The sequence below is a fragment of the Thunnus thynnus genome, chromosome 8 (assembly GCF_963924715.1).
Source record: "Thunnus thynnus chromosome 8, fThuThy2.1, whole genome shotgun sequence".
NCBI classification, from domain to species: domain Eukaryota; kingdom Metazoa; phylum Chordata; class Actinopteri; order Scombriformes; family Scombridae; genus Thunnus; species Thunnus thynnus.
In genome coordinates, this window is record NC_089524.1 from 24842218 (window position 1) to 24857754 (window position 15537).

The 15537-nt window shown below is 40.0% G+C and overlaps 1 protein-coding gene across 2 annotated transcripts in view; it reads left to right on the top strand.

The window, feature by feature from the left end:
• ddr2a (discoidin domain receptor tyrosine kinase 2a) overlaps window positions 1–15537 on the top strand; it is a 32996-nt gene that overhangs the window by 11094 nt on the left and 6365 nt on the right. For both annotated transcript variants that reach the window (XM_067597403.1, XM_067597404.1), the window contains exons 2-9: window positions 3507–3618; window positions 10455–10557; window positions 11133–11364; window positions 11669–11816; window positions 13199–13301; window positions 13840–14023; window positions 14131–14371; window positions 14617–14682. In XM_067597403.1, the coding sequence (XP_067453504.1) occupies window positions 3537–3618; window positions 10455–10557; window positions 11133–11364; window positions 11669–11816; window positions 13199–13301; window positions 13840–14023; window positions 14131–14371; window positions 14617–14682 (1159 nt within the window). In that variant the 5' untranslated portion in view covers window positions 3507–3536. The remainder of the gene's footprint in view (window positions 1–3506; window positions 3619–10454; window positions 10558–11132; window positions 11365–11668; window positions 11817–13198; window positions 13302–13839; window positions 14024–14130; window positions 14372–14616; window positions 14683–15537) is intronic.

Consider the following 15537-nt stretch of genomic DNA (forward strand, 5'->3'; position numbering starts at 1 on the left):
TAATAAATAAACGGATTTGGACACAAATTTATATACTCTAAGTTGAAATTTAAACCTTCTGATGATTTGACAGTGCTTTCAAAAGCCCTTTTCTTTATTTTTCTACAGTTTTTCCCACAAAAGTTTGTGATACGTCTTTGAAAGTGAAAAGGGAAAAAATCTTGGAATAGATACTTTTTGAAACCGAGATAGGACATGAATAAGTTTTTCCTGCTATGTTCCTGAAAGACGAGAATGGAGAGGAAGTTTCCAGAGCTGTGAACCTGTGCCTGTAGCTGCAGGGCCGCTGACTGATCTCATGTCACTACAGCAGAGGCCGGTTAGGGAATAACAGCTGTTCACCTCATACAGGTATCGAGAACACAGCTGGAACCAGAGGAGGCAACGGCAATACAACCGATACACAGAAAATCAATTTTCCACATTTTAACAGCCACTAAAAGATGACCAAATAAGTTTCCGGTGTTGAACTTGGACCAAACTTAACTTGTGCGCTAAGTATATCAACAATGGCTTGAATCTCATATTTGCAGCTTGAATGTTGGAAAGAAACTGAAGAACAGAACAATGGTCTACTGTATTGATCCCATTTAATACCAGTCACACACACTTTACATTACAGACAACCATTTTCCAAAGTCTACCATAGCCTTTAACACGTCTTTCCTACCTTTTAGGCAATTGCCAGCCTCAGCACATATCAATTATTATTAAATCAACCTCAAGAGACCTGAAATTTTTTTGGCTTCATTTAATTGATTAGTGATTGTTTTGAGACTTGGCTGCATCTTTTTTGAGGCAACAATGACTAAAGTCACATTATTGCTATTCATTTAATGGTAATCACTCCCATACTTGTAGAGCTCTTTCACAATATATTTCAAGATCAACTGACTGAGTCCTATCCCTATTTATGGCATGCTTTGGGCAAACACTAATGTGAACTGTACGCTATTTGGAGTAAATGGGCTAAAACATGCAATCACACCAGTACGATCCTTTGAGAGTCTCCAAAAGTAGAACCAAAGGGCAATTCTCCTGCCCAATACAGCACAGGCAGCCTTCACATAAATGTTCTCCAGCACATGGTAAACACATTTTTGACTTCCAAATACACACAAGCCATCAGCTGTTTGTGTTTCATTAGCTTTCGAAAGGCCAAGAGGAGTTAAGCTTAGTGAAGGAGCCTCAGTGGGAAGTGGCTGTAACCTGAAGCTGCAGAAATGGAAGTAAGAAAAGCAACAAGATTATGTGTGAGGGCACAATGAAAGAAGCAAGTCAGGCTGTAATTAGTGTCACAAAATTCAGTGGGTGGACCATCAGCGCTGGTTGCACGAGATTAGTTTGAGGTTGTTTTGACTCAAGGACTGCTTTATGGGTCTTGTTTGAGCACTGGCTCGTATCAAGTTGCTTTGGATCAGTATCAGTATTTATGCACAACATCTTTGGAAGAAACGAACCGTAACTATCAGGGTTGTTATTTACAAAAAATATTTCATATTTCCAAGCACACATGTCTGATCATTGTAGCAAGGCAATGTGGAAATTGTTATTTGATCATTAAAAGTAGCCTGCTGGGCAAAAATGAAGTGAATTTGGGCATGAGCTCAAAATCAACAGGTCTGGATTTGTTTCCCAGAGCACATAAGTGAACCTGCACTTCATATATGTCAGAGGTTAATTTGGACAAAGGTTAACTGGTAAGGAGAGTTATTGCTGATGGAGACTGAATATACTGTAAGCAAAGAGAAAGAAGTATAGAGATGACATTTTAGGAACAGGGCCATTATAGTAGTGTAATACTGCACAGCAGATCACACAGTGTGTGAATGAAGGCCTGTACTGTAGTGTATCCAGTCTTCTCCCATTGAGCAAAATGCTGCTGATCCTTCTGTTATTTCATCGGTGAAACGTCAGGGAGATGTTGTTCTTGGCCGGTGATGAAGACCAGGAAATGTCTGACACACACACACACTGATGTCTCTCTGTGTAAATTCCCACAGTCCTCTTGGTAGTTTTGTTTTGTGTCATTTGTCATGTGGGTTTAGATAACCCCGCTTTAGTGATGTCTTTTAGTATTTACATTTGGAACTGGAGGACAAAGCTTATCACCTTTACAACAATAAATATAAAAACTCATTAGATAGTGGCTAAAATATTCAGAAACCACTGAAAATTAAGACTTGAGCAGTAAGACTGGGTAATATATCAATATTATATTGATATTGTGATATGAGACTAGATATCATCTTAGATTTTGGATATTGTAAGATTGTGATATGGCATAAGTGTTGTCTTTTCCTGGTTTTAAAGGCTGCATTACAGTAAAGTGATGTAATTTTCTGAACTAACCAGACTGTTGTAGCTGTTCTGTTATTTGCCTTTACCCACTTAGTCATTATATCCACATTACTGATGATTATTTATGAAAAATCTCATCGTGTAAATATTTTGTAAAAGCACCAATAGCCATTGCTACAATATTGTCACAATATCAATATTGAGGTATTTGGTCAAAAATATCATGATATTTGATTTTTTTTATCCATATCACCCTATCAAGCAGCTTTTCCCCACCAACTAACATAAAAGATTAAACATGTCTCATTGCTCATTTTCTATACAATTTTGTTACATAAAATGTGATTAACATGGTGCGAACAATAAAACTAACCTCGGTTACATAACAGATTTTCAGCTGCAGTAAAAGCGCCTCGGCTCCAAGCACTTAACTTAGTCATGATTAGATAACTACAACATTTCCCCTCTTCGGTCAGTGTGGCTGAAAAGTGTTCAAGCATATGACTCAACACATCCATGTTTAAACATATAATGAGCAAAGTTGAATGTGAGGTTACCAAGTAATCCGCTTTTTCCTTGTATGTCTGTCTTTTGAAATTCTACATTTGGGCAGTCAAATCATAAATGAACTGTGGACAGAAACTAGTTGAAACTAGTTGTTTTTCTCGGCTGTTGGACTAAGCGGTCAGTTGGAGGCGGCTTGTTGGCGCTGCGTCTGTCCAGCTGAAGTCATGTCTGTGACTCAGTGTCTCAACGTCTCTTTCTCCTCTCCCACCGTCGTTTGTCCCTGCATTCATTCATCATTTGTTCCTACAATTACAGTGTATAATGTCTAATTATAAAATAAAAAGCTGCATTTTTTTTAATTGCATATGAACTGAAATCCTTTTCTGTCTTGCAGGGGTGATATTCAAATATCCCCACCACAGTTAGAGTTTAATAGAGTGATAAAGCACTAAATAAATGGAAATTCCACTGTGAGGTGCCAATTATTGTGTCTTTTATTGAGTGAAATAAAAACATGCATCCAATTAAACTTCCATTTTCCCTTATATATCCAAACAAATGTTTGGTTCCCATGCATACAGACAAGTAAATAGTAATAAAATGTGTTCATCATGTAATACAAGCTTACATACCGAGCTACTTTTCACAGTTTTCTCACAGACGTTTGTGTAACCTGCTTTTTCCATCTTGTTTTTCAGGTTGGAAGCCTGTCTGTGCATGTGTTTGTGATGAAGCACCTGTGGGACGTTCACTTCCTCCTGCTCATCCTCCTCTACCTGTTAGGAGCTGTCACATCACAGGTCAACCCAGGTCTGTGCATCTCCCGTTCTACTGAGCAAGGGTGTTGGGTGTCTGTATTCAAGTTTCAGACTGCAGTGAGATCATATTCAAGAGTTTGTGAATACTATAAAATGACTTTTGTGAGTCCTGGGTAGTGTTTTTGGGTTTGGTGCTCCAGTCCAGTCCAGACTGCAACTGATTCAGATTTTGGATAAGTGCTGCTTTGTGGTCCCTTCTCTCTGGTTTGGCCTCTTTGATCCCAGCATGCATGTGTTTCTTCAGCTCTCCCTCCACGGCACGGGTGGTTTTTGTGATGTCAATGAAATAGGACCAATAATTTTTTACGAGGAAATAGAGTAGCAACATTTGGTGGGCAGAGACAGAGTCAAATAGGAACCGAAGAGAGGTTTTTGGTTATTGTTGAAATGGTAGAAATACAGCAGATATTTGCCAGTAAAAACCGTGATCTGGCTACTGTTTATGATTTCAGTTTCAAAGCTTCTATCATCAGGCTGAGTTTTCTTTGTTGTTGAAAGGATAATGAATGAATATACTCAAACTAAATAGTAATTAATGATAGTTGGTCAGAAAAGTTCAGCTCAAAGTTTACAGGCCACACTGACCTCACTCAGCAGTGTTTAAAAAGAAAAAAAAAAAACAGCAGTGAAAAAAACGCCCCATCACTTCCACATCCTCCTGCCTCACTCCGCCCCACTTATACTTTCTAACTAAAACTTTTGACATCATATTCTACTGTGCTATAAAACTGCAAATCCTATTTCCTTTTGAGAAAGTATGAAAATAGCAAACATGAGGTCATGTAGGGGGTTTCTGCTCTCAGACGGAGCTCAGTAAACAGTTTAACCCTTGCTTTCACTTGGTTTTTAACAACAGCTAGTTTCTGGAGTGTTCACTTGTACCTTGAATCCTTTTCACCATCTTTACAGAGTGAGCTGCACACGCACAGGCACACTACATGAAAACACACACTCTCAAACCTAGTTTACTCTGTTAGTCATTCTTTTGTTCTTTGTGCCAAACAAGAAATGAGCAGAGACTTTTGTAAGAAGCTCAAAGAAAGTGAGGAAAGAAACAGAAAGAGCCAGTGAGATAGAGATCATAGAGTGTTTATAGAGGGAGTTTTCAAGTAAAATAATGTGTGCATGCTGTGGTTACTTTAATGCATATGTCTCCTTACATATATATCTATTTTTGTCTATTTAACCAGATGTGAATGTAACATAGGATGCTTGATACATTTCAAGGTTTCTTCAGAAGCTTAGATTTTGCACCGTTCAGCGTTCAACACCAAAAATTTTGACCATGGATATTTTATGAGACATCTTTTCAACTACACTTAATTAGGAGTTTGAATGTTTGACCCCTGTGGGATTTCTCTTCTTTCTGTGTTTTTGTGAGTGTGTATATGTGTATGTGTGTGTGTGTGTGTGTGTGTGTGTGTGTGTGTGTTTGTGTTCCTGCTCACATGCATATACCCGCATGCACACGCATGCTGTGGATCCAGCTATCCCACTGGAGTCTGTGGCTAATGCATACCAGACATTCTGACAGCAGGAAAGTCCATTGAAATAGGCTCTGTCTTTCTCCCCGGCACTTGTGTGTATGTGTATGTGTGTCTGTGCGAGTGTGTGTTTCCCAGTATTTGACCACTCATAAGTCATGGAAAGGACTGTTTGTGCATCTGATCATGGTCAACAAGTTCACTGTTTAAGAAAAAGATTTGTATCTATAATCCGAGGGATTCCTTCACCCAAAAAACAATTAGGTCAAAAAAATCACCTCCAGTGTCATTAAAAGCTTAAAACTCAACCTGCTCTAATATATGGAAGCAGGATATATCCACCTATAATTCTGTCTAATGCTTTAGTTCTGCTGCATTGAGAAGAGGGTCATTTTTCCACAGTCTGGAAATATTCATGGCTGAATTTAGTAGAGCTGAGATGTTGAGTGATGCCAACTTTCCCCTGTTTAAAATTCCCAAGCAATGGAGTTATACCATCCCTGTCTTTCCCATTTTACCCCTGAGTGGGCGAACTTTATTTCACTGTGGAGAAGGAGGAGGTATGCACGTGAGCAAAGGCCCAGGGCAGAACAGCCAAATATCACGCAGTGTTATTATTGTGCAGGCTTCTTCTCCTTGTGAATGTTTAGGAGTAAATCTTAAATGAATGAATGAGTGGGTGAATGAATTAGAAGTTCCTCAGTGGATTATTTAAATAACATAAAGTGAGACTATATAACTTTTGAGAGAAGAAATAACACAGTATTTCACTTGAAAATGAAAAGTTTAATTCACAGGCAATAAAACGCTATCTTGCTGAGTTCAAGTACAGTCAGGAGTTTTGCCGCTACGGTCATACTTGCACTGGTATGACTAGTAGCTTATGGTGGCTAATGTTAGCAAATATTAGATAGATATTGCTGTGTAGCTGTCATTAGTGAGTCAATTTGCTGAGGCTAAAAACTTTTATATTACTGCTATGCTATGTTTTAGCATGTCACTGATTTCTTTAAGTTCATCACAAAAGACTAACACATCCTACCTCACCAGAAGTCACCAGTTGTTGCTTCCTGTTTGCGGTCCCTTTGTGCTCTTTAAAACAACTGACTGAGTGTAATTGAATGTATTTAAAGCTGCACTAAAAATATTTTTATGTTTCACTCATAATGACCCAGCTTTACAAAGTGTTTTAGCATCTTTCAGCCCATTGTTTTGGTTTTTCCTGTCCGCAGCTTAACCATTTTGATTCACTTTCATCACCAGCGTTTGCAGCCACAGCAGGCAGCTCTGATAAACCCGCTGTACACGACCTGCTCACCATCAAACAGCAAACGGACAAAGTTATCAGTTAGCTGCTGCACACCAAAGAGCATTCAGGAATTGGTGGAGAAAAAAACAGGTCTAAAAGAAGAGTGAATATTGGACAGACATTTATAAGGTGGCCAGAAACTAAAAACAAAATCAAGTTTTAAAGCAGCTAACTCAAATGATCATAATTCTGTAATTCCCACTTGTGACAAAAGTGGCCACTGTTTGGCAAAAGTCACATGCTTGAAGATATAATAACCTACCAAAACTGCACTGACATATTGCGAACACGCATTATGTTGCAAATGAGCAGCAACTTGCGTGACAACACACACTTTAGTGGTGTGTGTGTGTGAGTGAGTGAACCAGTGAGCCAGCGGTTGAACAGCAAATACAGAACAAGTCTGCCTTTCAGTAGTCAGGGTGCGGTAAAAATCAAGAGGTGAGCGAGAGGGTTTAGTCTGTTACTCCTCTCTCTTCTCTCTCTCTCTCTGTCTCTCTCTCTATTTCTCCACCACACAAGGCTGGTATTTTTCCACCTTTTTCTGGGGTGATATTTTTAGATGCTGTGGCTGAATGTGAAGCCTGATGGGTGGTGGTGGTGTGTGTGTGTGTTTTAGGGGGCTCGATCTGTGTATGTGTGTGTTTGTGTGTGTGTCCAAATGAACACACTCGACTGCCCCCACTGCTCACCCCTGGGGTCACCTCTGAGTGGGTTGGGTAGATAAATAAACACAGCAAAAACCAACATTTGGAAGAGCGGTCATACATCCGGCATGGCACACTGAAACCCGTCTCTCTCTGTCTCTAGGATGTGGTTAAAGACTCTGATAATGACTCCTATTTTCACCAATTATGTCCTCGCCAATCTCTGTGTTTTTCCCCGACTGGTGATGTTGCTCTGTCTGTGCTCTGTATCTCTGTATCTTTCTGGCAAGACTTCATAAAAAAAACTTATGTTACCAACTCATACCATGTGACATACACATAATGACCCCAGCATTTCCTGTAAGTTTACAGTTGGATTGTTTTTTTTTGACAATGCAGTATCCCAGTAGGGAGACAGCAGGAGAGGAGAGAGAGGAGATGCTGCACTGTGCTCATCTCTTTCTCCATCTCAACATCTGTTTACATTCTGCACCTCTGTGTGAATGAGGCTCATGTGTGCAGGAACGCCAACCACCTCAAACCCCATAACCTCTGGACCGGGCAGCAATAGCAACACTACACCGAACGCAAATACAACATTTTAGCTACTTGATACCAGTTATTATCATTCCAACTTTTCCACTTTATTTCCACTTTATTTTTCTCATCTTATCCTGTCCTGATTTGATCTGATATAATTTATTGGAGATCTCTTTTGTTGCTCTTGAAGTCGGTTCTGACAATTTGTATTCGTGCAGTTTGAACACCACACCTATCATTGAATTGTTTTGTAATTATGTAGCCACAGATACCACTAATACGTGGAGAATATGAGAAGAGTTAGATGGTTTCGGGTTGATGTGGTCTGTTCATAGCCAAGATGATCTGGGCTGAGGGGAGGGGTGTAAACAGTTGCAGGAAAAAACTGATGAGGAATGAAATGAAGAGGGCAGCATTGAAAGGTTAGAGAGGACAAGATGAAAGGACAACAGAGGAGGCGAATGCAGTCTGTGACATCTGGAAGAGTTTTTGTTTGTCACTGTGTCACTGCCAAGACGAAGCCTGCATATGTGTGTGTGTGTGTGTGTGTGTATATGTGTGGTTGCATCTACGCCTGCTTATGTGAGTCTGGAGTGTGTATGCATGTGTACACACACACATGTGAGTATAGCATATCAGGTCATCAGCCCCAAACCTTCAGGGGTTTCCACATTTTGACTTTTAAGCAAATATTTGTAGGAGATCAAGAAAGAGGAAGAGAGAATCACAGGGAGAGAAGAAGGAGGAAAAGAAAGAGCGAGAGAGGGACAGAGAGGGCCTTGAACCTCAAGCTCTGCTGTTGCTGGCGTCTTCTCAAAGGTTTTTCTGTGAGACAAGGGGCCAGGCGAACAGGGTTGGTCTCCCTGTAACTTCCGCCTCCAGCTCCACTAAAAGCCATCAGCCAATGCTATCACATCCACAGAGTATGATACACACAGGCTCTTTCATGTGCAAATGAGGCTACCTGGAGGTCATATCCTGTTAGGTGGAGTTATCAGTGTTAGACCAAAACACAACCACGACCCAACCCTGTCGATAAAGACTGATGGAAACACCCATAAATCAGTAAATTCATTCGGTGCCTTGTAAACCTTAATAGATACCATGTCTGTTGTGTCACGCTCAGTTAGCCACTAGCTCACTGAGTCATAATGAGATGAGGATTTTCTAAAATGCACTGCTGACTTTAATCACCTCTTGCCACTGAAGGGGACAGAGGAAAAGAGAAGGAGAAGGGGAGAGACCACACAGGAGGAGAGGACAGAGAGCAGACAGAAAAAAAAGGAGATGAGGGGGTGGAGGGGCATGCAGGAAACAGAGGGCATATTGCTTCTATTGACCGCACAGTGGGGGCGTGATGGGCTCAGACCAGCCAGTTTCACCACACACACACAAATGCACACACACACAGTAACTAACTCCTGTACATGAGCTTGATACAAGCACTGTTTGGACTGGCAGAGACAGTTCCAGCTTATTATTTCAATAAAACAAACCTCAATTTGAGTGCAAGGAGTTGCTTAGGATGTGTATTTGTGTGTGTGTGTGTGTGTGTGTGTGTGTGTGTGTGTGTGTGTGTGTGTGTGTGTGTGTGTGTGCATATAGTCCTCTCACACCACTACCCCACCCCTTCATCCAGCACTATCCATCACCTTCTTCAGGTTTCTTGACAGAAGCTGGGAATTAAGTAGTTCTGTCCTAGAAATGTCCGAGGGCGTCTGGCGAGTGTTTGAATATGGTTTTGAATTTTCAGCGCCAACCAGCGCTGCGGTTGGTCTGAGAGGAGTGAGGGGAGCCGCACGTTTCAGAGTGTGATAATCCAAGTAAATACCAGGGCTGGAAAGAGTACTAGAACATACTGTTTAAACAGAAGTACTGTGGTAGACTTAATCATTTTGTCAAGCAAAAACAACTTACAAGTTATTTTGTTCTATAAGATCACTGTCAAAGAGCCACTGTGGATCCTGACAGTAAACACCTCAGTGGAAATGTGCCCTACCAACCGGCAGTGGTAGAATAATTATTCATACTTTTAGCCTTCACTTAAGTCAAATTAGAAATCACAGTGTAAAAATACTCCATAGTAAAATTCCTGCATTCAAAATTTAACTTAATACTATCAGCAAAATGTACTTAAAATATAAAAGTTAAAGTACTCACTATGCAGGCAAAGGTCGGTGTTATATTAATATTATATAATAGTATTGGATTATTATAACTGATGCATTAATATATAAGCAGCATTTTAATGCTGTAGATGGCTGAGTGGTTTAATTTACTGCATCATATCTAATATTCTTATTGTAAGTTTTACAAATCTGAATCTGAAAAGTTTCAAGTCATTAAAGAATGATGTAGACTAAAAAGTACAATAATTCCTTCTGAAATGTTGTGAAGTAAAAGAAACATACAATTAAAATGCACATCTCAAATACACAAAACACACCAAACTTATGGTCGTCTTTTCTTTATGACACTTTTTTCACAGGTTTCCTCATGAATATAAAGAGGAAACAAAAAACTGAAGAGTCAAATTTTCCTGAATGTGTCATGTTAACATAATAGGATGCTGCTCTGTAATTCTGGCATTTCCAAAACTACACAATCTTACAGTGAATTAAAGCTAAATTTTGAATGCTTTCAGATTCTACTCAAAAAAGTACCAGTAAACATTAGAGGCTACTCGTTAACAACCATGTTTGTAATTAGTCATTTCCAGGATGAGTGTTTATGCCTGAGCAAACATCAGGCACTTTGTGGATGTTTATCTAACTTCATGACAGTTTTCATATTCATCTGTTTATTTCTTGCAGTCATATAATGGAACTTGTTGTCTGTCGTGTCTCAGGTGTGTGTCGGTATCCTCTGGGGATGTCAGGAGGGCAGATACAGGACGAGGACATCTCTGCCTCCAGCCAGTGGTCCGAATCCACCGCTGCGAGATATGGCAGGTAGGTCTCTCATACACACACACACACACAAATGTAGCCACACACACACACACACACACACACTCAGATGCACACTCTCCCACACGTGCCTCATAGTATGTTTACCCTGATAATGAGTATGTGTGTGGGTGGTTTATCCTATAAGGTGCCTGTGCCTGTTTATTTGCAGTAAACCACAAACTGGGGTATCAGTTCTACTCACAACCACATGATTAAGGAAGCATGTATGTATGTGTGTGTGCTGCAGAACTTGGGTGGCCTTCAGTAAGTATTGAGGATAATGATGTAATACACTTTCATCAACCAGCCTGGCTATGTTTTCAGTCTCGCCCAGCTCCCATTTGCCCCTGCCAGCCCTTTGCCCAAAATTAACACTTTAAGGTGAATTTACGACGCAGGCTTTCCCTGAGGTGTTTTTATAACAGGCTGCACTCACTTCTACTTTCCTCTCACCTTTCCCTTTCCATCCTGTCCTAGTTTTTCTTCTCCATTACCCTTTTCCCTTTCCTGCTGTAACATCTACCTGGCGTTATTTCATCTTTTTCCCTCTCTCTTTCCATTTGCCTCTTCTCCAGGTTGGACTTCGAGGAGGGCGATGGCGCGTGGTGTCCGGAGATAACAGTCGAGCCAGACAGCCTGAAGGAGTTCCTCCAGATTGACCTGCGCTCGCTCCACTTCATCACCCTCGTGGGCACCCAGGGTCGTCATGCGGGAGGCATGGGTAATGAGTTCGCCCAGATGTACAAGATTAAATACAGCCGTGATGGAAGCCGGTGGATCTCGTGGAGAAACAGGCAGGGCAAGCAGGTTAGTCAACCTATGAGGTGTAAGCCAAGTTTTTTCTGGCTTGGATGTCACTTTATGATCTATTTTGACCTTTATAACAAATCTCTGATAAAGATGCACTGTCTTAAGGTCATTTATGGCCTTTCATTGCTTTTATCTGGTATGATTTTGGTTGTGGTGATAATAGAGATAGTATGCTGAACTGATTTATATTTTTTTTAATAGGATGATATAAGGAGGGTATGGATTTGTTATCATGTAGATTACAGTCTCTGTCATTAGTAAGCTTCTTCAGGAGGTCAAGGTGTGTTTGCTGTATGCGCAGGTGATTGAGGGAAATAGGAACGCCTACGACATTGTACTCAAGGACCTGGAGCCACCCATCATCGCTCGCTTTGTCCGCTTCATGCCCGTCACAGACCACTCCATGAACGTCTGCATGAGAGTGGAGCTCTACGGCTGTGAATGGCTGGGTAAGAGGAAGCTGAGGTGGCAGGAGAAAAGACTGCAGACAGAAGAAGCTGATGAGTGAGGGATCAAAGATCACAGAGGCAACCAATACTAAGATAAGATAGAGAGGATCAGCCGATTCTCTGTCACCTTTTCATAACAAGCAGGGCAGTGTTTAAACAGGGCTGATGTACATAATAATCATATCATTAACTAAATGTTGAATTAACCCTTATGTTCCCGTTTATTCTCAGTGAAAGTGCCTGAGAATAAAGGCCTATACAAATCCAATACATTTTTTCTTCTTTTTCTTATATCATTTTGACCTTTGATTTCACCAGTTTCCCGAACTCCAAGTTTAAATTTGACACACTTGTCATGATTTATGGCATTTGGTGCCACCATTGTTTTTTTGTGCACAGAGGCTTATTGGACATACTCAGGCATATGTTGTCCTTCATAAAATTTACATACATTAAAAGCTAGTTAGTTTATAAAAGTTAGAAATGCTGTGTAGGTTGGGAAGGTTGTTTAAATATGAAGAATAACATTTTTTGGAAAATCCAGTATGGTAGAAAGGTTTGTCCAGTAGACTTTATGGGTTCCTTGATTAAAATTGTTTAGCATAAACTAAAGAATATGTAGATTTTTTTCAGGAGTCTGAAAAAACTTGAAGCTTGAAGAAATGAAGAAACATGAAGCTATAAAATTTCAAAATGTTTTGAATGTGAGAAGCTGGTAAAATTTGAGATCCAATCAAAGTAGAAGAAGAGAAAAAAGAAAACAAACAAGGCCATCTTGCCATCTTGAAGGCCATCTTAGCACCACATGTGCTTGGCTCTTTAAAAAGTAAAAGTGCGGTTTCATTGATTTTGTTCATCCCATGTGCTTTCACTCTGCTCTTATTGGGGATATTCTGGATAACGTGCTTGAGTTAAGTGCAAAAAAAGTAAATAACAAATAAAGCAGAAGTGAACTTTTAATTCTTTAAACTCACACAATACTGTCTCCACATCCTTTGACAACTAAATCTTTGTGGGCAGACAGATTGTCAATCTGAGACGATTGCCAAGGCCCTCAAATAAATCATGTATCCCATACTGTTAACACAACATACATTATTTTCTGTATATTGTGTAGCTGCTTATTCTAACAAATCATTTAAATAATCCAATATCACACTCGCTTTTTTTTGTTTAACACAAAATGGAAAATTCAACCCTAACATCATCACCATTTTCTAAATGTTTAACTGAATTTGACATATTTGTAACACTAAACTCTGAAAATCTCAACAGCACTTTCAAACAAGCTTCTATGGTTTTGAAAAATGCTCTTTTACAACAAGGGTTTTGAATGATAGACCATGGTTTCTACCTAATGGATAATTTTTTTCACTTTACAGACGGTCTTGTGTCGTACAACGCTCCAGCAGGAGAACAGATGAACTTGCCTGCTTACTCTGTTTATCTCAATGACTCCGTCTATGATGGAGCTGTCATCTACAGGTGTGTGTGTGTTTTGTTCTTTCTTTCATCGCCACCATACCGCTTCATCATTCTTCTCATCCTTTGTCAGTACTTTTTTTTCCCTCACCTTGTTGTTGCCTCGTCACCATGGTGAAAGCAAAGAGACAGACAGTGGTGAATGGGTCATGGTGGTTTACTGTTAGGCAATACCTCATGGGAACAACTGAGTCAACTGAGCTTGCAGAGTTTCAAAACCGGAATGAACAAATCATACTTTTGTTGACATTAGTGTTTGGATTATGGCATGGTGAATAATGTCCTCCATGACACATGCCTCATTCTCTCTGTCAAGGAAACAGTGCAGAGGGAAAAGAAAATGTCCTATTTTACAATATGACAGCCAAAAGCAGAAGTGAAGAATTGGTTTTATAATGCTGCCACCTAGTGTTGAATGTTGTGCCATGAACACCTTTTGACAGAGGTGCTGATACATTGAAAATAAAGGATGATACTAAAAATGAATGAAATGAATGCTTTCTACTTCCTCTATGTTTAACACTGTCTCTCTGTTTCTCAGTATGACAGAGGGCTTGGGCCAGCTGACTGATGGAGTGTGTGGTCGAGACGATTTTTCAGACAGTCATGTCTACAATGTGTGGCCAGGGTATGACTATGTGGGTTGGAACAATGAGAGCTTCCCCAGTGGATATGTTGAAATCATGTTTGAGTTTGACCGCACACGAAACTTTACCACCATGAAGGTGAGGCCTCTGATGCTTCAAGATAATGCTTTCCCCACCCCAAAGGTTCAATTTCTAAGCTTCCATCAGTACTAAAATCCTCCCCGTGTGCTTTTATCTCTGTCCAGGTTCACTGCAACAACATGTTCTTACGGCACGTCAAGGTCTTCCGCCAGGTATTTTGTTACTTCCGCTCTGAATCAGACTGGGAGGCCACACCGCTCTCCTTCAGCCCCGTGGTGGATGAGAAGAATCTCAGCGCCCGTTTTGTCACGGTCAACCTGGCCAACCACATGGCCAGTGCCATCAAGTGCCAGTTCTACTTTGCTGATGCCTGGATGTTGTTCAGCGAGATCACCTTCCAGTCAGGTAGTCTGAGGAACTGTGTGTACAGTCTGTAAATGGAATAACATGCTTTTCTATTCTCATATATTTAGATGTACACTTGAAGCTTAACTAAGAAAACCTATATCTGATTTTGAGTTTTGATGAGTTCAGTGAGGTGCTGCAATTTATGTTAAATCCCAGTACTCAAAGTCTTCATTTGATGATATTGATATTACTACAAGTAAGTTAACAATTTCTGAACACCTCTGTTCCATCTGGCCTTTCAGATACAGCCATGTACAACACAACACTGGCTCCACCAAAGACAGATCAACCACCTAGCAAGCCACCAGGTTAATGATCACAACACACACACATGCACAATTGTATGCTACTAATAACACAGACCTATACATAATTTAATTAAAAACTTGCAACATGCATGACAAAAATATAGTGTATTTTGTTGTCAACAACCTTGTCTGAGTTAGTACACAGACACAACAAGCAGATATTTACATGATGTCATCAAATACTGTCCATGTATCAGAATGGAAAAATCACTTTGGTTCAGTACAGTTCAGGAGCTGTATTCACAAAACATCCTGAAGCTAAAAGTAGCTCCTAACTGGCTGAGTTAGGAGAAACTCTTAAGAATAAGGGGCGTGTCGGTCCTAACTTTAGGACTTATATGGTTTTGGTCTAAGGGTAATTCACAAAGCAGCAAAGACTGAGATATGTTAGAGGTAATCCAGAGGACTCCTGGGTCACGAAGATCTACTCACAATGGGGAGTAGGTCATCTGGATTTTGGAAAAATCCAACAATAATGAACTCTATAAAACATGTATTGATGCTGGTTAAGTTGATAAGGATCCAAAGTGTACCAAAATAATAAAATACTATGATAACACTGGAGATAAAGGTTTATACAACTCTACACTACTTGAAGACTGGAAAAATGCAGTTTTAGGATATAACCATCGTTTTAGGATATAACCATCGTCCTCAAACCAACTATGCTATTCAGGCCCATTTTGTTTGACAGTTGAAGTCTACGTTCAATAGTCAACTGCAATAAATAAATTAATTAAGCTAATTTCAAGGCCATTGTTGGAGTACTGGTAAAATAGTTATCCCATCAAAGATGAAGATTTGTTCAGTCAAATGAAAAGAAATGTCTTGGTATCAGCATGTTGATGTCAGACG